Below are 24,955 nucleotides of genomic sequence, written 5' to 3' on the forward strand. Positions count from 1 at the left end.
CATGTATTAACTTTTAATCTGATTTTTGGCTGTTTTAAAACGCAATGCATATACAGAATATAATGTAAAGACAATTAGAGGATGTTACGGCTAATGTGACTAAATTGCAGTTGTTTTGTAGCTAGGCTTGTCGACCATAAATTTTCCATCAGGTACTAAATAAAATTAAAAAAAAATATAAAGGTGAGCACGACCCTTAACAGATTTTGTTTGTTTTCTGGATTCAGATTTCGTTCAGTACAAATCTTATAGACAAGATTATCAATTTAAAACAGTTTAAAAATAATAGGAAACAGATTACGTTATTTTATGTATTTATATGCATATATACTGTATTTATATATTTATATATACACGTATTCTGTTTGCTGTGATTATGTATATAATCTACATCTGTATTAATATATTTGTTTTTACATTATATAATTACTCTTATTAATTATTAATTATAATTATAATGATACACTTAATATTCTAAATAATAATAAAATTTATAATAATATCCTTGTATTAGCAATTATATTATCATTAACGGTATTGAATATGATATCTATAAAATTAATAATAATAATAATAATAGTATTTATCATAATATAGTACTAATTATAATAATACTAATAATAATAATATTCATATTAATAACCAAGATCATAATTATAACAATGATAATTTTTGTAATAACAATATAAATGATACTAGTTCTTATAATATTACATATAAGAATAATGATAATGAATAAATAATACTAATAATAATATTACTTATAATGACAACTAATGACATTTAAATTATAACTAAGTTGTACATTTAATTATTCTTACAATAATATTTATACTTATAGATTATAATTAATCTTATTAATATATGTAAATACATTATTAATATTCTTTAATATAATTGTATTTCAAATATAATAGTAATAGCAATAATATTATTACTAATGATAATAATAATAATCATTATGAAATGTATAACAATAATATTATTATTAACAATATTACTAATTTTACTAATAATATATATATAACATATTTTGAACATTTAATTTTTATATCATACAATATAATATTTATTTATAGGAATCGTACATCTAATTTCATAGTTAATAATATATATTTATATATATAGTAACTTATTTATTCTATTCATTATTTTACATTCTTGATTCTAATTGATTAAGGTGTATTTTATTCATTCAAAATATCATATATACATTTATATTTATATTTATATCTCTACATATAATTATATATATATATATATATATATATATATATATATATATATATATATATATATATATATATATATCTTTACACACCATTGTTCGTGAATCGTCGGGCACAGTCAGAGGGTAATTGAATCCATGTAACAAATTTAAGCTTTGCACGACTCAACATTACAAATTTTGCTTATCGTGTCGGAAACATATAAAGATTAAAGTTTAAATTTGATCGGAAATTTTCGGGTCATCACAAACACAAACTTTATTTGGGGTTGAAAAGATACGTACACACCTTGTCACTTCAGACAACGTCTAGTTTCCTTCGGCGTTCGAGCAAGCAACACGTACCCTTCATACATGCATCGTACACCATAAATACATTATGTACAATAAATATTTGGGTCTTACAACTCTCCCCCACTTAAAATCGATCACGCCGTGATCCTTGCCATTCAAACAAACAGGACCCACAATTCATGGTCCTCCGACATCCGTCCAAATTTGATGTCCTCAACAATTTCCACAAATCCGAAGATTCACACAATTCCCTTAGGCGACTTTACACAAAGTTACCTTTCCGATTTAAATCATCATCCTTGATTTACCAAATCTACCAAACCGAGCACTAAGTCTCGCTTCATTCCTAAACCGGAACGAAGTCATGCCTCGACTGCATGACATAAACAAGTTAACATTCCAAATCTCGTACCAAGTTAGCAATCCCTTTAGCGTACCCTTTTCATGTACATCGCTAAAGTAACAACACATCGATAACATGGCCAACAAACAATATAATGGAGCCGACGAAAAGTGAATCCTCACGATTGGATAAAACTTGCCCCATATTCTCAAGCGTACGTGGCCGACGAAAAGCGGTAGATCAAACGTTAACCACTTACCACTACGCAACAAGAGGCCGACGAAAAGCGCATCCTTACGGATCACACTTACCTCTCCTCGCATATGGCCAAACAAGAGCTATTCCTAACGGAAAACGCACTCCGTACAACAACAAGTAGCCGACGAAAAGTGTATCACCGCGGATAGCACTTACTACTTATCACACCTCAATCGTGGCCAACGAAAAGTGAATCCTCACAATTGGATAGCACTTGCCACAATACATACAAACAAATTAAGTATATGCGCATACTTAGAATCATTCCACACATCCAGGAATTTCTGCACACGAAATATCCGCACGCGCGAATATCGCCATCACAATCGAGCAAGAACCACCTATATCGCTCATAGGCGCAAAACAATAATTCTCTAGAAGAGAATTCAACACGCACATCCCTTAACCGAGGGATTTCCTTGCTCGTCAAACACGTCCATTATCTCTCAACGAGATTTCCCACTTTACCACCTCGGTGATATTTTTAAGTCCAAAATCATAAGTACAATTTTAACCGAAATTGTACTCTACCGCAAATCGACCAAAACTAGGTCCCAACACAAGTTTCGGATCTACCATAAGTATTATCCGAATTCTCACCCTAAGGTCCCCTCGTGCGGGAGTATAACTCCCCCACTTGGAACTACGTTCCATATCCACAACTCGTACAATGCTACCAAAGGTAGACTTTACCAACAATTGGGTTCACACGACCCATCACCATATCTTGCTCTAATCTTGAGCACACGAAGGATTTCAATCAATCCTTAAACACTTCGAACAAAGAGTTTACCACAAGTTACATAACTTTACTCTCGCAATCATCCAATTGCTATGGCTTGTCAAATTCCACTTGGTCACTCATGTACCTAAGGGTTTCTCCGGTACTCTAAGTACATTGTAACCGCATCACCATCGGAGTTGAACACTACGCTTGTAGGTATGAGAGGCACCTAACATCGCGTCATGTAGACTCCTTCACAAATCATACATCGAGACTCAAAACACTTGATCTCAAGGGTTTCACCCACTCGACGAACCACACGGTTCATCCACTTCAACGCGAGAGCGAGCACGCTCTAACATCCGAACACCAAAACCCACCCATATGGCTTGGTATAAACATTTCCCAAATATCAAGGAATGCTTGGTTGCACCAAGTCTTACGCCCTTCGCCCTACAACCAGACCATCAACATAGGGTAATTCCACAAGGAACGCTACCCCTCATTACACTACGCACTAACACAAAATGCATTAAACAACACCATAAGTACGTTTCAATAAGATAGTCGAAGAGTACCTGAACACCGTCGTCAGGTTCTCATGCATTACCAACTAGATCCGGGCACGCCGACTTTCGGTGTCCCCCCTTTCGACAATTAAAACAAGTAACCTTGTTAGACTTCGCATTCGTACATTCACGAGACAAATGACCCCGTTCCCCGCAATTATAACACGTGGGCACAAAACCACCGGTGCCACTCTTCTTCACACTTCCGCCACCCTCGGAAGTGCTCTTACTTTTCTTGTTCGAATGCATCGTAGTCTCGGACTTCCACTTACTAACATCGGGAACACTTTTCCTAAGGACAAGTGCCTCAAAACCCTTCGCCATGTCAAACAACTCGTCAAAAGTTTTCACCACGTTTACGCTAATCTTCTCTTGATAACCATCGTTCAAGATTCGATAGAAGTCTTCCTTCAACATTTTATCATTACCGACATACTCCAGGCAAAATTGGGTCTTTGACAAAAACACGGATTTGAGAGTGTTCAAATCCATCGGCCCTTGCCTCAAGGAACGTAACTCGTCCTTAAGCCTTGTAAGATCGGCCGAAGTTTGGTATTCGTCGAAAAACTCTTTCTTGAATTCATCCCAGGTGAACTCCATGCATTGTTCTTCGCCATAAAGTCGGATCTTCTCGTCTCACCACAATTTAGCATCACCTCTTAACATGCTACAACCATATCTCGTCTTTTTATCGAGAGGGCATTCACACGTACGAAAAGCCCCCTCCATATCGGAGATCCAACGGGCACTCTTAAGTGGGTCCCGTTCACCTTCAAAGGTGGGAGGTTGAGAATCCTTGAAATTCTTAAAGAAAAAGTCCCGTCTCCTCACATTATCCTCTTGAAGAACGGCCTTAACTTGCTCCTTTACCACATTGACTAGTTGCTCGTCAATCGTATCTAGGAACATCTTCTTAACATCTTCGAGAAACTCCGCTTTTTGACGTTTAAAGATGGCCTCAACTTTGGCCGTGAACTCAACGTCCTCACTCGTACTTCCATCATTGGTGTCGTGTCCATTTCTCATCTTCATTCTATAAAACGAAGTAATTAAGCAACGAAACGAAAGGACATAACATATAGGTATATACATATACACCACACTACCCCATCTTGATCAACAATCGTCGTACATCGCTCGTTTGACACGATTTGAACCCGTAACAATGGTAGCTAATCATTGTTACGCGAACACGTCGCATTAACTCGCTAGTACAACGTCCATCTCGCTTGATGATTGCTAAACACAACACAAATCAATTAGCACAATGTTAGTTCATATAAATCAAAGCACTAACAATTCCCGATTAGACCAAAAGTCCTACAAGTCCCGCATAAAGCGTACACACAATAAAGTCTAAGTCTAGGCACCTATCTCAAGTCGCCTAAATCCCTTAGACCATGCTCTGATACCACTTGTAACAACCCAAACCAAACCACGAACGACCCGCGTTAAAATCTCAAAATAAAAAAAAAATTGCTGGGACAGCATATGGCGCGGCGCGCCATATGGCCGCGCGGCGCGCCAAACTGGTCTGTCCCAAAAGTCATGAAATGCGAAAAAGATCGGCCACTTCCCGACATAATTAGACAATACGCTTTTAACAACATATTCAAACATGTAAAACTAACACAATTCAAACATAAAATAAGTTTTACAAAGCGGGGCCTACTTTGGCCGTTTTACGAGTTTAATACAAAAGTTTGAGTTTCGACCACATTAGTTTACTTTCCAAACAAACTACGAGCATGATGTTTGGGGATAAACTACCCAAATCCTAGGCTGAATCCACAAGTAATCCAAGCAAGCAACCAAAAAGGGAAATCATCTAAATCCCGAGCATACCCTTGCCACGTCCGCCTCCGAACCTAAAAATGTAAACAACGAGAGGGTAAGCTAATGCTTAGTGAATGCAATACTTATACGCATACATACATAATCCAATTACTTGCATACACCTACAAAACAACACAATAACATTAGCAAACCGCAATATCGAATAAACGAATAATCGTACGTACAACAAGTCAACATCATTAGCATAGAGATCTCAACAATAATATATGCCAAATACAAATACGTACAATGCTAATAAAATTAAACATCCCAATATACCCAATGTCGACATTCGACTCGATGGTGGCCGACGAAGAGTAGTAGGTCAAAATCGTTAACTACTCACCACCCATCTCACGCGTACGTGGCCGACGAAGAGTAGTAGGTCAAAATCGTTAACTACTCACCACTACGCACCATGAGGCCGATGAAAAGTGCAACCGAAACGTTAACACTTACCTCAATCACAAGGATGGCCGACGAAAAGCAAAACCGCTTCCATCCCACGATAAGTGGCCAACGAAGAGCGGATCCCCAAACGGATACCACTCACCACTTACCCCAACACACATATGTGGCCGACGAAGAGCGATAGGTCAAACATTAATCACTCACCACATATCTAAACATACACATGTAGCCGACGAAGAGTGATAGGTCAAACGTTAATCACTCGCTACATGCCCAAACACACACATGTGACCGACGAAGAGTGATAGGTCAAACGTTAATCACTCGTCACATGCTCACCTCCAATCGTGGTCGACAAAGAGTCATTCCTTTCGGATATAACTCACCACATTCCAAACACCATATATACACGCGCGGCCGATAAAGAGTGATAGGTCATACGTTTATCACTCGCCACAAACACAAAACGAATATAGCCAACGAAGAGCTATCTACACGGATATCACTCACTATATTTTCCCATCTCAATCGTGGTCCACGAAAAGTGAATCCTAACGGATGTCACTTACCACATCGCACACAAGCAACCAAATTATATACATAAGCGTATAAATATTCCACTCACCTTGATTACTTGAAAAGCAATCCCGCTTGAGCTCCTAATCGTCCAAATGCAAATTACCTAAGTAATTCACAAACAAGTAAGCTAAACACTCTAGCTTATGCCCAAAATACCAATAAGTGCAATTTCGACCCATTTGCACTTCCAAACATAAACCGCGCCCAAACTAACCAATAATCACTAACACAAGTGAGAATGGTCCTAATATGCCAATCAAACCCAATCATAGGTGTTAAACACCTGTCTTGCCCAAAATGACACTTAAACCCTAATTTGACCCATAAGAAGCTAATATCACGCCATTAGCAAGTTTTGACACCAAAACATATTTAACTCGGTTCTATGCTTCAACTTAATCCATTTTAAGTTTATAAACCTTATTAAATCGGCAATTGAGTCATAATCATCAACAAACCCTAATTTTGACTATAGTCAAAATTAGTCAACCATAAGAACTCTAATGGTTTCCAAAACACCAATAATCACTAACACTAGTGATTATACACCATTTACAAGTCTTAAACATGGTTAAATCATTAACCAACCCAAAACCCGCCAAATATCAAAATAGCAAGTTTCCAAAAACCCTCTTCATCAACCAAATGGGTTTTACAACTAACAATCTCAAACCCTAACTTGAATATCAAATCTAACAAATGAAATTCGGAGTTAGGACTTACCAATACTACCAAAACATAGCTAGGAGCGAGATGAACAACTTTAAAACCCGAGCTTTGGTGAGAATCCAACTCCTTCTTCTCCAATTCAAGCTTTCTCACTCTAGAACTCTTCCTCTCTCTCTAGATATGGATGAGAGTGTTTGTGTGGGTGAGAAATGAGCTCCAATGAAGTTCTAGATCAGTTTTGGTGACCCTAAACCGACCCTAAATAAAAAGACCAAAGTACCCCTCATTTGAACCTTTTAAAAAGGCTGAAAAATGCTTCAGGGACAATCGGCGCGCCGCGCCAAAAGGTGGAGCGCCGCTCCAAACAACTGGAATTTGTGGTCGAGCCCAAAACAGGTTTCAACAACTTGTTTTGGCCATAACTTTTCGACCGTAACTCCGTTTTCGATGAATAAAATATCGTTGGAAACGTAATAAGATTTCCTTTCCAATGGTAAGGCTTTGAAACATCAACACAAACTTTATTTGGGGTTGAAAAGATACGTACACACCTTGTCACTTCAGACAATGTCTAGTTTCCTTCGGCGTTCGAGCAAGCAACACGTACCCTTCATACACGCATCGTACACCATAAATACATTATGTACAATAAATATTTGGGTCTTACAAGCTGAGTGGCTTAGGGATTTGATTTATGAAATTCCGTTATGGCCTAAACCGATATCCACCATATCTATCATATGTGATAGTGCTGCTACCTTGGCTAAAGCTTATAGTCAGGTGTACAATGGAAAGTCTAGACATTTAGGTATTAGACATAGCATAATTCGTGAGCTTATTATGAATGGTGTGATATCTGTGCAGTTATGAAACCTCCGGTTTTTTGGTTATTTAGTCTGGTACGTTTTCAAATTCATATACACAAAAAAAATCCATATTCTCTGTTCAATTAATTCCGAGTTTCATCCGATTAGAGATTTCGATAGTACTATCGAAATACTTTGATCTGAAAGTGATTACACGACTATCAGAAATCCGAATTCGAAACTCTAATATACAACACGTGTTGGCGTGTTGTTGGGTGGGGGTGGGGTGCTTAATGAGCGTGTCAGACTGCTGTGTGCTGAGTGGCGTGTTGGGGGTATTTTTTTATTTCTTTATCATTTTTCATGTATTTAATTTATTTTGTTTAATTAGTTATATTATTATTATAACAAATTAATTTAATAAAACACACTAAAATTAATAATAAAAATACGATTACATTTAAAAAGTCCTAAAAATATAAAATTACAATACTATAATTAAAAGATTACAATACGATAATTAAAAAAACATTACAATAACTAAACATTACTTAAATGGTACGACGGTAGTTTGGTGGAAGATTCCAAATATGCTCGGTTAAGTCCGCAAGAAGTGAATTATGCATATCTTTGTCGTGTATTTCCTTTTCTCGTGCAGCTCGAGTAGTATTTCGATTCCTAACAAAAATGGGTCGATTATCTGGCGCTCTTAGATACTCTTCGTCGAGTGACGTTATAGCAAAACCATTATCCTCTGTGATCATATTGTGCAATAGAACACAACAATATAATATGCGGGACAATTTTTTAGCTATCCAAACTCGTCCAGGCACACGTAATATATTGAATCTACCTTGAAGGACACCAAATGTTCGCTCGACATCTTTTCGTGCAGTTTCTTGATAACGTGTAAACCTTGCAGATGGCTCGTCGGTTGGGGATAAATATGCTTTGATAAGTGTAGCCCAATCCGGATAGATACCGTCTGCGAGATAATAACCATGTATGTAGTCATGACCATTTACTGTAAATGGTGAAGGTGGAGCGGAACCGTTCTTAATAGAATCAAACAATGGGGAACGGTTTAGCACATTGATGTCATTGTTGGAACCTGCAACACCAAAATATGCGTGTCATATCCACAAATCATACGAAGCAACATAATCGAGAATAAGAGATGGTTTTTTTGATGCCCACTTGTGTATTGACCTTGCCATGCAACGGGACAATTCTTCCATTCCCAATGCATGCAATCAATGCTGCCAAGCATCCCCCTAAAACCATGCCTTGTTTCATGCGTTTCATATATTCGTTGAATATCACGTGCAGTTGGTTTACGTAGATATTCGTCTTGGTACAAATCAGTAACACACAAACAAAAGTTGTCTAAACAGTTTAATGAGGTTTGCTCACTCATATGCAAATATTGGTCCCACATATCACCCGCCGTACCGTAGGCCAACTGTCGTAATGCAGATGTGCACTTTTGATATATATTAAAACTTTGACGACCAATAGCGTCGTATGAGTGCCTAAAATATGCAAAGTGTGCTGGTAAAGGATTAATAGTACAATCGTGTATACCTGATATGATGCGCTCGAATAATTGCGGTTGCATTCGATAACGTCTTTTAAATTTGTTATCGGGAAAAGTAGGAGATTCAGCAAAATAGTCTCTGTGTAGACGTTCAGCTGCACCTTGCGATCCCTAGGAATATAGCTTCGGGCTCGGGAGGTCGTCGAGGTCCCTGACTTGAGCCCTCACCAGCTTCTTAGTCTAGCTCTTCGGCGCACGAACGCATAACACTTAATAACATTTCATCGTCCGAAGAATCATCATCGTCGAGCTTTAAATAGACATCCATTTTGAGTAATGATTTGTTGAGAAATTGAAATTGTTTAGTAATGAGAGAAATGAAAGTGTGTTTGAAATTGTGTTTGATATTGTATTTATAGATAAAATTTAAGTTTTTTAATTTATTAAAATATAAATATATGTATATATCCGTTGAAATTGGAAGGTATATAACCTCCCACGTCACCAATTCATGCAACACGGATCAAAATGTTCAGGTGTTGGGTTGAAGCACGCGAGCCTCCCACCAGCCCAGCATGCCGCGCTAACCCGTGTTGGGTGGCGTGTTGGTTCAAAAAAAGCCCAGCACGCGGACGTTAGAGACGGTCTAATTAAATTTATTGCAAGTATAGTTTGCATATGCTAGGTTGTCTTGTTTATTTTCACTGTAAACTATAAAGATTATTCCTTGATTATTATCAAGAAAGTGATAAAAAAGTTTTAAGCAGAAATTATGTGTTCAACTCACCTTCTACGATTACTCTAGTAGTAGTTAGACCACTCTCAATCATGACTTACTTTTTTACTGCCAACTCAGTGCCACATTAACTCTCTCTCCACTTCTTCCTATGAAATTCTCATAATAGATCATTGCAAACCATGACATACTTTCTCAAATTTTATTATTATTATTATTATTATTATTATTATTATTACTCATTTCGTCCCTGTGTTTTCCCATTTTATCCATTTTCATCCCTGTGTTTTATCTTCTGCAATTTTCATCCTTAAAAGCATTTTCAGGTCCCAATTTCATCCCTCACCCTAACGAAAGTTAATTGTCCGTTAAATAGGGTACACTATAACTATATTGAAAGTTTAGAGTACTTTTTGTAAATAATTCAAAGTCATCACCAAAGTTGCACTTTAATTTGTCAGATTCATGCCTTGTTCCCACTTTTAAATATAAATATAAATATAAATATAAGTTATATTAACAAATTAAAATTAAAATGCAGACCGCATAACAACAAAACAAATACTTAAAGGAATCAACATATTGAAGCTAGAAGCACTTGTCGATTTATATTGAAAGGAAGAGGTGATCTGAAAGTTGTTCCAGAAGCTTCACAAAATTGAACGAATGATTACATGTATGAGTAAATCAAGTTCTATGCCTTCAAAACAAAAAAACTCAGATTCACATGGAAATGAGATTACATGTGACTCGAAAAGAAATTATCATAAAATTGAACGATTACCTGATTGAAAACTTGTAAATTAGACCGTGATATCTAATTCGGGCTTGATGCACCAACATCGTCATATGAGCGTTTTGTCAGATTAGGCCTTGAATCACGAACGTATAGATTTAGGGTTTAATTTATCAATTTAGGTGAATGGTAACGAATAGACAAAAGTGGGTATTCTCAAATTTATCAATTTACTCATCCTAATTTATACCAAAGTGGGTTTATCAATTTAGGTGAATGTGTTCTATCATAATACCAAATTGGGTTTAATTTATCAATTTAGGTGAATAGCCTCAAGTTAATAACTCGAGCATCACCAAAGGTATTCAAATTAGGGTCTCAGTTTCAATTGAATCTTAGATCTTAGATTAAAGCTTGATAATAAATCAAAGGGCAGCTTTGGTGATGATTTTGGATTATTTACAAAAATTACTCTAAACTCTCAGTATAGTTATATTGTGCCCTATTTAAGAGACAATTAACTTTCATTAAGGTGAGGGATGAAATTGAGACTGAATTTTTTTTTAAGGATGAAGATTGCAAGAAATAAAACACAGGAATGAAAATTGATAAAATGGTAAAATACAGGAACGAAATGAGCAATTTTGTCTTATTATTATCCTTTTTTTATATTATTATTATTATTAACTAACAAATAAATAATAAATAATTTTACATCTAATAATTTTTTTTGAACAGCACATATATTAAATAACAAAGTTACGGTTACATTTTTTTTTAAAAAAGACATAATTAAAAACAAAAGTACATTATAAAATAATTAAAACTACTATTTGTCGGATAAGTCAAAAGAATTTTGGTATTTCCTTTGAATTTGTTATCAGACTTTCAATACCAAATCGCGTTGTTCGGGAGTCAAGTCGGGTGCACATGGTTGGGTGAGAAACGTTAAATTATCCAACATTGTACGCGTCTCGGTCTTGTCGTATATCTTCTCCATAGTACGCCTTGTAGCATTAGCGATGTCGATGAATGTTTGACGGGCTTCCTAGGATGACAAACGTGAGGTCGCATCAGATGACGCCGACTCCTTTGACTTTTGAGACTTGCACGACCCAGTGGACAACGTAGAGGTTACTCTCGAAATAAACTCTCAAACTGACGCGGATCCGCACTTTGACCTTGGTTCGTGGTTTCACCTGGTCCACTCGAAACTGGTGGTGGTACCTCGATCTGGTTCTTTCTCTTGCTCACGACCCCCTCGGATATTAAAAATTTCAGACAATCTTTAAAACTCTCTACGCTTCGTCATAAATAAAATTACGATCCGTTTGTTCTTTAAAAGCGTGTCGTGGGGATGCGACGATATTCGCGTCGTTGTGCCTACTTTGTTAATATTTTTCACGCTTTATTTATTTCTTTTTTTCACTCAACTTTCAAAAATATTTTAGTACATCACTCAAAAAAAATTTCACAAAAAAATTAATACACAAATTTAACACTCACCATAATACACCCTTTGAATTTAACATTATCACATTATCACATTATAGTGAGATTTTTCTTTTTTTATTTCAAAAAGTGTGAGAACTCACTGTACGCCATCGCTAAACCCCATCAACGTAGCTAATGGTCTTAGATAGTTAGATTTTGTAAACTTTTGATATTTGGGAACTTTTCACATATTAGATGTACCTTAGCTGTGTGACGTCACCTGGAATGAAATTAGATAATAATAATAATAATAATAATAATAATAATAATAATAATAATAATAATAATAATAATAATAATAATAATCTATCTATCTATTCTATATATAATAACAAAAGTAAAAATAGATCATTTTAAGGAGTCTAAACTAATCTTAGCCATCTATTTAATTAACCATCTTTGATCTTAACCCTTAATTTCTTTCTAATTTTCCTAATGACCTCATAATCTTGATCTTTAATTGTTTGATTACTAAAACACCCTTCTCCCTTCAATTTTAAAAACACACGGGAGCAAATTAATAAATTAGGTATCAAGACATACGGAGAGAAAACACGATTGAGGGTCACTCTCATCCCTTTCATTCACGTTATTCATTCGAACCCTAAATTAATCCCTAACCGAACCCTAAATTGATCACGTTATTCATTCGAACCCTAAAACAGGTTCAACAATCGATTAACAATCATTGAATTCCAGATCAAGATACATTATACTCGTCTAATTCGTCCTTCCAACAATAGATTAACAAGGTTAGTATTTTTTTTAATTTTGTATCACTAATTACTCTTTGTTATATTAAGCTTTTGATTACACAGTACAATATCAACGATTTCAAGTCATCGTAAGCCATTTTACACTATCTGATCTGAATTTGAATATAATATAAATGTACTATGTTTTAAGTGATATTTGATTGTAATAAACATTTACAGGTTTAATAATTGGAGTTTTATACTGTTAGTGGTGAGGTTTTTATACTGTTAATAGGGTTTAATTACCACTTCGCATTTGTTAGGGTTTAGATGTTAAAATCATTCTTGATCGTATTACAGTTATAAGATAATATTGATTTAAGTAATATTAAAATTTGCAGGACAGTTGGATGACAGTACCTTCCCTGTTAATTCATCAACAATATCGAATCATCCGTGATTAATATCGACCTATTCGTTACTGAAAGGATATTATCTCTTAATGTTTCTATTATTAAATGCTAACTCTGGTAATGTGATTGTTATTTGATTATTAGGTACGTTGGATTATTGATTTTGTATCACTAATTACTCTTTGTTATATTAAGCTTTTGATTACACAGTACGCTATCAACGATTTCAAGTCAGCGTAAGCCATTTTACACTATCTAATCTGAATTTGAATATAATATAAATATACTATGTTTTAAGTGATATTTGATTGTAATAAACATTTACAGGTTTAATAATTGGAGTTTTATACTGTTAGTGGTGAGGTTTTTATACTGTTAATAGGGTTTAATTACCACTTCGCATTTGTTAGGGTTTAGATGTTGAAATCATCCTAGATCGTATTACAGTTATAAGATAATATTGATTTAAGTAATGTTAAAATTTGCAGGACAGTTGGATGACGGTACCTTCACTGTTAATTCATCAACAATATCGAATCATCCGTGATTAATATCGACCTATTCGTTACTGAAAGGATATTATCTCTTAATGTTTCTATTATTAAATGCTAACTCTGGTAATGTGATTGTTATTTGATTATTAGGTACGTTGGATTATTGTCAAGTGGAATAACATTTAATTCAGCCTCAATGAGTGGAAGTAGCTTTTAGAAAATAAATGATCGATATGGTGGGTTTGGTGGTTCAAGAGACGCTTATACATTCATTGATGGTTTTAAGGATATAAATCAGTTAAATGAAGATAGGTTTGAACCCGGTTAGTTTAAACCACACTGAGATGTTAGTAGCACTACCCCACAGAGTTCATCGAAGAAGGGTTGAGTCGTTATGTAAAGTATGCTTTTTTACTTGCAAAGATGCGTTTATAATTATCTAATTTGCATAGTTTTCATCAGCTACGATATCTGAATGTTTATAAAATCAAATAGTTGCAAAAGGTTGTCAAATCAGAGATGAACTAATTTCTTTTGCGTATTAATTTGTTGAATTATGATGTATGGAAGATTAATGGGTTTGATTCAGATTCTGATGTAGATCAAAATTTCGGATTCTGATGTAAATAAATCGAATATAACAGGAAGATTAATGGGTCTGAGTCAGATTCTGCTGAGGTTAGTGTTGGAAATTATAATGATGATTAAAGGCGCTGTAAACGATAATCAGATTTGTAATCATACTAGCTGTTGTAAACGATAATCAGGTTAGTCTTCAACATTATTATGATTATGATTAAAGGGTAGATAATGGCCATTACAAATCTGTGCTTTATATGTATTTTAAGCTTCTGTATCCTAAATGTGAAGTAAAAATTTTATATGCTATGATTATGAATATGAATGCTTCTTTATCATAGATTTGTATCTCTTATCATTATGAGTATATATGATTCTTACTCATACAATTTTTATATCTTGTGATTGAGAGTATGGATGCTTTTGATTTTGTGGCTTTATAACCCTTGCAAAATCATCTTACAAGTTCAAGAATGTAGTGCATTAAAATCTATTCTTCACTCAAAATTGGTCAAATGAAGTCTGTTTTGTAGATGTCAAAATGGGCAATTGCATAACTGATGATAACAGTTACATTTATTTCCTATCGTATACTTAAAAATAGTAGTACAAGGCTATTTCATAGATTGCATCTTGATAATGATTAAGATGATCTTATGGATAAGTTATACCATTTGAACAAAATTTTGACCCATTTCCTAAATAGTCATTTCTTAGCGGATATTGTGATAATGATGTATCCTTTTTTAGGTGGAAGCTTCTTCAAGATAAATAAATGAGAGCCTGATGGTAGTATCTCTACCAACTGTAGAAAGGAAAATAATTATAAGTATAATTAATAAAATGAAACGGATGTCAAATAATGAATGAGATGACTCAAATATGTCTTATTTCATTTGGGCCAAATGGGTATACTGCAAAAGATTAGCTACTAGAGAAATGTGTAATGATACAAGATTAAGGGTTATTAATCTTGGAAAAGAGAGTACTTTTTAGAAACTTTTTTTGCCTACATATACACATACTATTCTTTTTAGTTAGGTTTGATACAGGTTTGGCAAGTGAGCATTTTAATTGGGATTGTTCAAGTGTATGAAAGGTATTTGATGAAATGTCTGAGAGTAATAAAGTTACATGGTATGATTTGTGTTACACTTACTTTCAGTTTGTGATTGGTAAGTAATGTTGTTATTAGTTTATCAGGCTTGACATTATTTAGTATCATTGTTTGGGTAAAAAAACTTCAATTATTCTTATGTAATAATCTGACGATAAACATTTTTGTTTGTTTCAATTTTTCAGGTTTGGTGTTCTTGTACTACATTAAATGTGTAAAATTTGGTTAGTTGGTTGAGTTACAGGTATGGTTTTTGATCTGAACCAACCATGATTTAACTGACATGCTATTTGTTAGTTCGCATTAGGAGGCAAGAATTTTATCCAGCTCATCTGACATCATCTTATCGAACCTTTCATTTATAAGTATCAGCTGGTAACCCGTTTGATATGTTTCTTACCTTTTGTTATGTGACGTGTTTATTGTGTTTAATTGTGTTTTTCATTGAGTTTTTAAGGGCTTGGCTTTCTATTGTAATTCATGTACCAATGGATGAATAAACTATGAAAGAGGTGATGCTGTACGCATGACTTCTATCCAAGTAAGTTTTCAAAATATATTTGTTTCAAATCTTGACACATATGAACACACTACACATCAAAATAGTTATTTTTATGCTGATATAAACCATGCAATAATGATTTATTTTAATATACTTTCGGCCTAACAATATTGACCCATTTTAGTGTGCATATTGTTTATTTTGATTATATATTATATATTTGGTAGTTTAAAAACTCATATTTGGTAGCTGAAGTTTAATATTTAATACTTTTATTTTTTCATTTTTTCTTCAAATTTCTATTTAGTAGTTGATTTAGTGTTAAATATTAAACTTCAGCTACCAAATATTGGTCCCACATATTTGGTAGCTGAAGTTTAATATTTAATACTTTTATTTGTTAAAAGAAAAAAAGATACACTATAATCGTTTCCTTATTTTCATGTTTGTTTCAAATTCAAATAATGAATACTGATGGAGTTATATTGCATTATCTTTATAGCAAATGTATTGAGTTTCAATGCAATGTGATATGGGTATGCATATGTTAGATTTATTTTGTTATAGTTTGAATTTGGTAATCTTAATTTGTTTATTCGATTTTGTTACCTAATGATATTTATTTGTATATATTCTCATATATATGGCATTGAATATGTTATACAGTTCAACTACTGATAAAGATTGTGGTCGTAGCAGTGGTTGTAAGAAGAATGTGCCATTTTTTAGTTGTTAATTGTATCTAAGTGAAAAGAGGTATGTTTAGGTTATCTAAATCGTATATTTTGAACTCTTCAGTTTGTATGTGTCTGACATTAGATACGACTATAAGGATGTGGCAATTGTTATTTGTAGAAAAGCAGTGGCCATTACCATTAGTTGTTCACTGGTGCAAATTTCTACAGGTTGTTAGAAGGGCAGTAAGTTGTAATGTTATCATGTCTTGCGGATTTAGACATTTTCGTTTGTTCGTTTCAGGATAAGCATAATGAAAGCTATCTCTCGGGATACTTGGTCTCAACGATTAGAGTTTGAAACTCTAAGATACAAATATCTCTAATAGCACACTAATGTTAACCTTAGTGTATCACATGCCAATGAAAATTGATGCACAATTTGGCCTGTAAATTTTTAAGTCAAATTATTTAAAATATTTCAAGGGGTGTTTGGAATTGGTTGCAGAAGATGCAAAAGCATTGTTCAACTGGTGAAATAAAATTGGGAACTGATGAGAGTGAAGGAAGTAAAGAACATTTACTTGCTAGAAACTGTGTCACCATGAAGAGGATCACTTACAAAGGTTTTCAAGAAACCTCAAACCTTGATTATTCTTTTTAACTGTACATGCTTTTTTGACCATTTTGCAGGCTGCAAAGAGTGAAACTTCAGGGCTTTTCAAAATTGCGCTTTTGACAATCTTTTACTACGCTAAAAATCCATGCAAAGTATATTGCAAAGGTAAATTCTTAGTTTGTGAATCGGAAATGTGATGAATTGATCTTAGTTTCTTATTTACTTCTAAACTTTTTCAAAGCTTTTAACGTTTGATGTATGATGTTACTTCGCTTTCTACATTTGTTATTAAATTTCTTTCGGGATGAAGATTAATACTTGATAGTTTATTCTTTGTTCTAATAACAAATAACATGTATATTTAGTGTCAATAATACCATTTGATAATACTAGATTAATTTTAGTATATTTAGTTAGATGTGGCAATCTTGACCCATTTACTTTTTGTTTGGATTTACGATCTGAACCGATATATCTATTGTTGAATCGTTCAATCTGGACCCATTGCAATATATGATCGATTTGTTCATCAAATATGTATTTACAGTATAAAAGTTGACTTAATTTGAAACTTACATCTGTTCAAAAAGGTCAAAAGATCTAAAAAAGCTTACACTAAACATACTTCACTTGACTTTTGCAACCTTATAAGAGCTTAAAATAGGTTAAGGTTCATGAATTAGGAACTACATCAAAATTTAAGATTATAGTTATACACCTGCAAGTCTTCGACTATCAATTACTTATATTAGTTTTCACAAAATGATCTTTAGCTCTGTTCTATAAGGTAATTTTTTCGTGTTTCTAACATTTGTGGCCAACAAAAAAATCATTCTATCAGATACTTGAAGTTGTAAACCATCAAAATTACTATCTATACATATAATCGAACATTTCATAAAACACCTCTTGATTCGTTATCTATAAAGTCAATACATTTTGCACCGTTATTTTACCCACCCGTATAACGCACGGGCTCTTTCAACCATCATTAAGATTGTAGATATATACCACTACTGAAACTGTTTTGGTTTTTTAACAAATTAACAAATACTATATAAAATATAATAATTCTGACAATTCAAATTTTGATTCGCCTCTAAAAGATTCCCGCGAATTCGCGGGTCTTAAGCTAGTAATAATAATAATAATAATAATAATAATAATAATAATAATAATAATTACTCTCTATAACTATAGATTTCTAAGACGTGTTTGGATGAAATTAGCTTGTAATTGAACTTGTTGTTGAAACTGGAAGTTGAAACTTATTTTTTAAGATAGAAGCTGAAACTTATGTTTTATAACTGTTTGATAAAGTAACTGGAGCTTATGTATATAAAATGATATAAAAGGACAAAAAAATAAATGATAAATAATGATTTAGGAACTTATAATGTAATTTTACTTCAATAAGCTTCCGAGTTTATTTCTAGAAGCTCTACGTCAACTAACTTATTTTTTACATACTATCTAAAATATTTTTCTATCAAACAAAACTAGAAGCCTCATGAGAAAAAAAAAAAAAATAATAATAATTAAACTCCCAACCAAACACGCCCCTAATCTATAAATTAGCCCTGATTGGTGACTATATAAACCCAGTTTCTGGACCAAATTCATCATAACATACACTCCACTCCGTTCATCTTTTTACCTAATTTTCAATCGGCAATTAGCATGGCATCCGCAAAGGCGAAAGAGCTCGTTTCCGCAAACCCTGTCGTTGTATTCAGGTTCCTTAAATTCATTTTTTTTTTTTTACCCTACTTTTCAATTTACTTATCATCATTTTAATTATAATAATATTTTATAAATTATAAATCAGAAGAAATTGTGGATGTGACCGATTACGATTGTAGGTTTTGTGCGTAGTGTAATTATTTATTGTAATTCATATACATATCGGATTTTATCTTTGTGTATAGATGCTGATTTGCGTTTGAATGGATCTAGTCATTCTAATTCTAGTTATAATTATTATGTTTATGTATTGTAGGTTTTGATTATTTTATTCCTGTTTTTTTTTTTTGTAGCAAATCGTATTGTCCGTACTGTGTGAGCGTTAAGAAGTTGTTAACTGAAGTTGGATCTTCCTTTAAAGTTATTGAGCTTGACCAAGAAAGTCAGTAGTTCCTCTCTTTATTACACTCTTTTTTTTATTCAATATAATATATAATAATATGAAATTTGTGTATGTATGTTGTATTTGCTAGTTTATAAACATTACTACTCCGTATAACATTTCATTCAATTTGGTTAGACTTAGCTGATCTGAATTTTTAATTATATATCTCCTATTTGATTAGAATTTTTTAAACCTGTTAATTTCCTTCCAAATTTTTAGTGAAAAAAAGGATTATACAAAGGATAACAACTTACTCTTGGTAATTGTCCCTTATGCAGCAACCTAAGATTTGATGTTCAATTGGGCTATCAAAAAATTGGTTATAATAAACATTTTGGGGTTTAGGTGACTTGTTGACCTGTTAAGAAGGTGATATTGTTGACTTGATGATTACATGTTTTTTACTCGGATAATTATTAAATTTGATTTGTTGACATATCAAATGTAAAGCCATCGGGGCCCGGGGCTTTATTGCTTCCACAATCCCATACCGCGTCCCGAATTTCCTCTTCTGAAACGATTCCTTCAAGGACAGAGCGATCCTGATCTGAAATCTAAACATCCGCCAAGAGACCAGGATGAGAAAAGGGAGAGGAGAGTGCCGAAATTTTTACCTTTATAAAGTCGAAGAACGCTTTTTTGATAACAATCGGTTCCGTGATCCATTCTCCATTAATATTAATTCCATTTATCATCTGAGACTTTCGACTTTGCTTGATCAGACAATGAAAAAAATGAGTGTTCTCGTCCCCTTCGATATCCCATTTAACACGTGACTTCTGCAAAAGATCAATGTTTTCATCACGATCGATCATGTCCAGTTCGTGGCTAGTCTTTGGGCTCGAATATCGTCTAGTGCATCAGAAGTATCATTAGACAATTCAATTTGGGCCTCCAATTCATTAATCTGGCCCATCAACTCAGTTTTCCTTGTGAGTCCAGTAGTCCGCCTCTCCTTGGCCCGTAGTTTATTTTTTTGTTTGATCAGATTCATTTTGTCAGAGGGTGAGCCCAACTTCATTGAAAGCTGTGGACGCAGCATTGTTAACAAGATCAACGAAGTCATTATCATTGTTCCATGAGTTGTAGCACTTGAAAGGAATTGGTCTGAAATCCATCTTATCACTTCGAACAAGTGGAAGATGATCCGACCACCCTTTTACTAATGTGACAAGTTTCAAGTCGTTGAAAATGTTTGAAACGTTCGGAGAAATTAATACCCTATCAATCCGGATCATTTTAGTAGCAGTTTTGTTTATCCACATAAACCTCCTACCACCGAGAGTCATGTCAACCAAGCCAAGATCTCCAACGAAGGAGTTGAAAACAGTGGCATCACGACTATTAAAGATCGTACCCAATCTTTCTGATTCATCGGCTACTTCATTCATGTCCCCGAACAAAACGTATTCGCCAACATGAGCACTCATGAACGATTTAATTCTATCCCACATTTGCGACTTAAGAATAGAAGTGCTCGGGCCATAGATATTCACCATGTAGAACGCGGAGTTCGAGCTAGACCACTTTCCTTTAATGATAAGAAAATTGCCATCGCTCCAAATACTTTCTTTAGTGAAGAAGTTAGGATCCCAAATGGGTATGATACCTCCCGAATATCCTCTAGATAGACTACACGCATAGTCAAACGAGAAATTTCCCCACATTGACTTCAGCGAAAGAGTTCAAGACGTGTCATCTTCGACTCTTGAACCCTAAGGAATTGGATGTCATTTGCGAAGCACATGTCTTTAATCCAAACCTTTCTTCTCCTTTTTCTACTCCCCCTTGTTAATAGATAGAAGTTTCTTTGATGACAATATAGAACTCCTATTTGATCCACCAATTGTGAGATCAAAGATTTCATTTTCGATTCGTGCATTCCCACTTTTGTTGCTGTTTTAGCAACCTCATCTATCTTCTTGATAAAAGAGGCAGAAAATCCCGGAATATTACCACTGTTTTTAATATGTTCCTTCCTTATCTTTAGAAGGATTATCTTCAACATTAAATTCATGTTTAGTGGAATTCTTACCCGACTCCTTGTCTTTAGCGACAGGGATATCCTCCTCATCGTTTAGCTCATGTTCCTCATCATTTTTTGTCTGTTTTTCATCAGCAGAAGGGATAGAGAATCCATCTTCTTCGTCTGATTCCTCCTCCTCTTCTTCTAGTTCAACTTCCCAATAACCTACCTCTTCAATGGTAACGTCAAATGCCATACTATTAATGTACACAATCACTTTCTCATTGATAGTCTCGATCGATCTGGTAGCAATACAAACATTGCCAAGTGAAGCTGCACCGTGCCTATCAGCGTCAATAAACACGTACCTACCGACTGTAGCCACCACTTTTTTAAATGCCGAAGCCTTCCCGGCGCAAAATGGCATTCCAATCACCTCACCCTCGTCATTCTTTCATCTACCACAAAGTTTTTCGATAGTGGTCTAGTGAAAGAATAAAGTGATCGCATCATTGTGTTGATTTTGAATGCTCAACAAGCCTCCACCGAGGGAAAAGTTAACCACAACCACAATCCACCAATGTGGTTCATTCGCACATTCTCGAACCCTCTTCCTTAATGACCGTTTAAAGGCATGCCATGGATGCAGCATCCTTAAGTTTCAATAATAAAGATTCCATGGGGTTCGAAAGCTGAAGTAAATCGTGTTTGTCCAGGGTAACATTCTTGATCACTTTCGATGCATGCGATGATGATTGTGAGGTATCCTTTTTCAACGTGTTAGCATAAGAACCTTCTGCTTTATTAAGAGAAAAATCAGATGCTTTATTAAGAGAAGAATCAGATGCAGTCTTGGTAGGAATCTTGTGTTTCACTTCCTTCGAACGAGGTTGTGCTGCAGGTTCCGATCGACGTTCTTTCCCCTTCCGATCTTTCTGGAATCTAGCAGTAGAAGCAAAAAGCCGATTCTTGTTAACCCATATAGATGACAATACCTTGGCGAATTTCTCGTCATCTTTGACGTTTTTGAATCTGACGAATCCGAATCATTTGCCGTGAATAGATCTCTTGAACGCAACATACGAATCAGTGATGTCACCGTAGGGTTCGCAAATGGACCACAAGCCTTTACGATCGATTCGATCTGGAAGGTTTGTGATAAAGAACGTGGAGTATTGAACCCTAGTTGTTGCCTTCTTGTATGGATTCGAGATCGGTTTTGCCTTGTTGTTTCTCGTTCTGAAGAACCATCCATCTTCATCTTTCCGATAATGGGATCGGACACCCATGATTGCAAGTTACCGGCGCCGTAAAAATTTTGTGAAGGTTTTTTGAATCCCCCCGAGAGAGTCAGAACAACTAGGTTTCCCCTTATGCAGCAACCTATGATTTGATGTTCATTAGGGCTATCAAAAATTGGTTATAATATATATTTTGGGATATAGGTAACTTGTTGACCTGTTAAGAAGGTGATATTGTTGACTTGATGATTACATGGTTTTTACTCGGATAATTATTAAATTTGATTTGTTGACATACCAAATAAGGTAAAAAAAATTTTCTGAAAGAATCATCTTAAGTTTCTACAATGACCAACAAGATTTTTGACAATGACAGTACATGCTTTTTACATGAGCATACTAGGTTCCTTAGGTATGAATTTACAATTTGCGTAAGTAATTTGGCTGCGGCATCAAATTTAAGATAAGCTATAATCATTGTGAAGTAGTTATCCATATTAAACAAGTTTAAGTGCTAAACAATTTTAAGTGCTAAACAAGTTTCTAGGTTATTGAATGCCCAAATGGAATATCGAAACCAACTTTAAATGGTTTAGTGGAACATAAGATTGTATGTTGCCCCTAAAGGGACAAATACAACATAAGTTGTTATTCTATGGCTAAAGCTGTATAAAAATTAAAAAAAACTTGTCTAGTTGGATAGAAGTATCACATTTTCAATCGCCCACCTGAGCAAGTAAAAATCCAATTCATTAGAAATGTTTAATGGTAATGGTGGATCATTATTTGGGTGGACCGCCATCCAAGTTTGGTTTCTGAATAAAAACCTTTAAAATTTTAAATTTGGATTTGAAAACATCATTATACTTTGTCAGTTGACATATAAATTTAAATCTGGGTAGTTAAATCACCTGCAGTATAGCTAAAAAAATCATATATTTATTTCTAAAGGTGATGGAAGTGAGATGCAAGCAGCATTGCACGAGTGGACTGGTCAACGAACTGTACCAAACGTGTTCATCGGCGGCAAGCACATTGGTGGCTGTGACAGTAAGGCGGCCTTTCTTCTTTACATTCTCCATGTTTTATCGGTTTTTAGTTTTAATTCTGACAGACTACTGAATGTAATGTAATTTTCCACGACAATCGTGTTTTAGGTACCGTTAACATGCACAAAGGAGGAAAGCTTATTCCTCTGCTTACTGAAGCTAAAGCAATTGCTACCAAATCTTCCTAAAAGAAGTATACTCATGGGAGCATCTTAAATAATATCATTAATGAACTTTCTTCCATTAAAGAACAGTATTATGAAACTTTCTGAACTTTTGTTTATGGATTGACTCCTGATCTTTTGGGATTTGTGTTACCAATTACAATAGTTGCATTTTGGTATTCAGGATATATGTGTGTATCTATCTTGTCTTATGCTTGCAGTATTTGTAGATCTTGGAGCTTGTTTATTATTAATTTCTGAATGATAAACCAAAGGTGCACATAAACATTACTACGAGTAATATGTTGATTCTTTACCGAAGTCCATTTTATAAAGTGGAAAGTTTTCAACAATCTGTAAGTGATACAAAGACGATTAAAGCCATTGGTGAATGAGATGATTATAATTATGAGCCCTGAGACGACGGTTTGTGCTTACAGAGAACAAGGCATCGTTCTAATGTCTTAAAAGCCTTGCCTGATTGGCGTGTTTCACGGGCAAAGGCCACTACTTCAGCTAAAGTGCTAACATGTCCACTTACTGTAGGTGCTGCTGCAGCATTTAGGACCTTATTCATATATTTTTAATTGCAGTATTGAAGTATTTATATCATATATCACTTGATTGTTATACCATACAATGAATGCATAAGATGGTTCCTCTTTCACCTGAAGCTGCACACATCTTACTACCCCGGCATTGTGTTTTGGATTCCCTCCTTGCAGGTCTTCAACTATGCATCGAGTAATCCCATAATCGTCTGCGAAGGGTTAGGTTTCACACATTTAGGAGCTTAGTTCAGTTTTATCCTGATTGCTAAAACTAAATGTGGCAAACTGGACAGGTCGCATGGGTTTTGTAACGGGTCAACACAGGTAAACTTTAGTGTGGGTTGAGTGGAAAGTGGGTTGATGTAGACCCCAAGTATATTTTTTTTTTCCTTACGAAACTATTGTTGAAAGTTTGAACTAAAATACAGTCTGGACCTGTTTGATGCATCTGAACTATTTTTTGTATTTACTTTGCCTTCTTGACCCGTTGGGGTAAAAATTCCCCAACTTATAATTAATGGGTCAAAATATCATCTCTAGCAA

The 24,955-nt window shown here is 34.5% G+C and overlaps 2 protein-coding genes across 2 annotated transcripts; one reads left to right on the forward strand and one right to left on the reverse strand.

Moving 5' to 3' along the window:
• Positions 1 to 8,268: 8,268 nt before the first annotated feature.
• LOC139868587 (uncharacterized) lies at positions 8,269 to 9,335 on the reverse strand. The gene is made up of 3 exons (XM_071856923.1): positions 8,927 to 9,335; positions 8,571 to 8,828; positions 8,269 to 8,471 (listed from the first exon to the last, which is right to left on the reverse strand). Exons 1-3 carry the CDS (start codon positions 9,333 to 9,335, stop codon positions 8,269 to 8,271), a joined length of 870 nt encoding a protein of 289 aa, XP_071713024.1.
• Positions 9,336 to 18,931: 9,596 nt separating this feature from the next.
• Positions 18,932 to 24,059, forward strand: LOC139866495 (glutaredoxin-like). The gene is made up of 4 exons (XM_071854747.1): positions 18,932 to 19,049; positions 19,350 to 19,438; positions 23,600 to 23,698; positions 23,806 to 24,059. Exons 1-4 carry the CDS (start codon positions 18,994 to 18,996, stop codon positions 23,883 to 23,885), a joined length of 324 nt encoding a protein of 107 aa, XP_071710848.1. The 5' UTR covers positions 18,932 to 18,993; the 3' UTR covers positions 23,886 to 24,059.
• Positions 24,060 to 24,955: the final 896 nt, after the last annotated feature.

The sequence above is a fragment of the Rutidosis leptorrhynchoides genome, chromosome 9 (genome assembly GCF_046630445.1).
Source record: "Rutidosis leptorrhynchoides isolate AG116_Rl617_1_P2 chromosome 9, CSIRO_AGI_Rlap_v1, whole genome shotgun sequence".
NCBI lineage: Eukaryota > Viridiplantae > Streptophyta > Magnoliopsida > Asterales > Asteraceae > Rutidosis > Rutidosis leptorrhynchoides.

What these genes read in the sequence shown, in the direction of transcription:
- LOC139868587 (XM_071856923.1), bottom strand. Translation starts at nt 9,335, where the DNA reads ATGCAACCGCAATTATTCGAGCGCATCATATCAGGTATACACGATTGT. An exon ending in TTGTCCCGTTGCATGGCAAG is followed by an intron (nt 8,829 to 8,926) that starts GTCAATACACAA and finishes TTGGTGTTGCAG; the next exon opens with GTTCCAACAATGACATCAAT. An exon ending in AACATTTGGTGTCCTTCAAG is followed by an intron (nt 8,472 to 8,570) that starts GTAGATTCAATA and finishes ATATGATCACAG; the next exon opens with AGGATAATGGTTTTGCTATA.
- LOC139866495 (XM_071854747.1), top strand. Translation starts at nt 18,994, where the DNA reads ATGGCATCCGCAAAGGCGAAAGAGCTCGTTTCCGCAAACCCTGTCGTT. An exon ending in AACCCTGTCGTTGTATTCAG is followed by an intron (nt 19,050 to 19,349) that starts GTTCCTTAAATT and finishes TTTTTTTTGTAG; the next exon opens with CAAATCGTATTGTCCGTACT. An exon ending in GCACATTGGTGGCTGTGACA is followed by an intron (nt 23,699 to 23,805) that starts GTAAGGCGGCCT and finishes ATCGTGTTTTAG; the next exon opens with GTACCGTTAACATGCACAAA.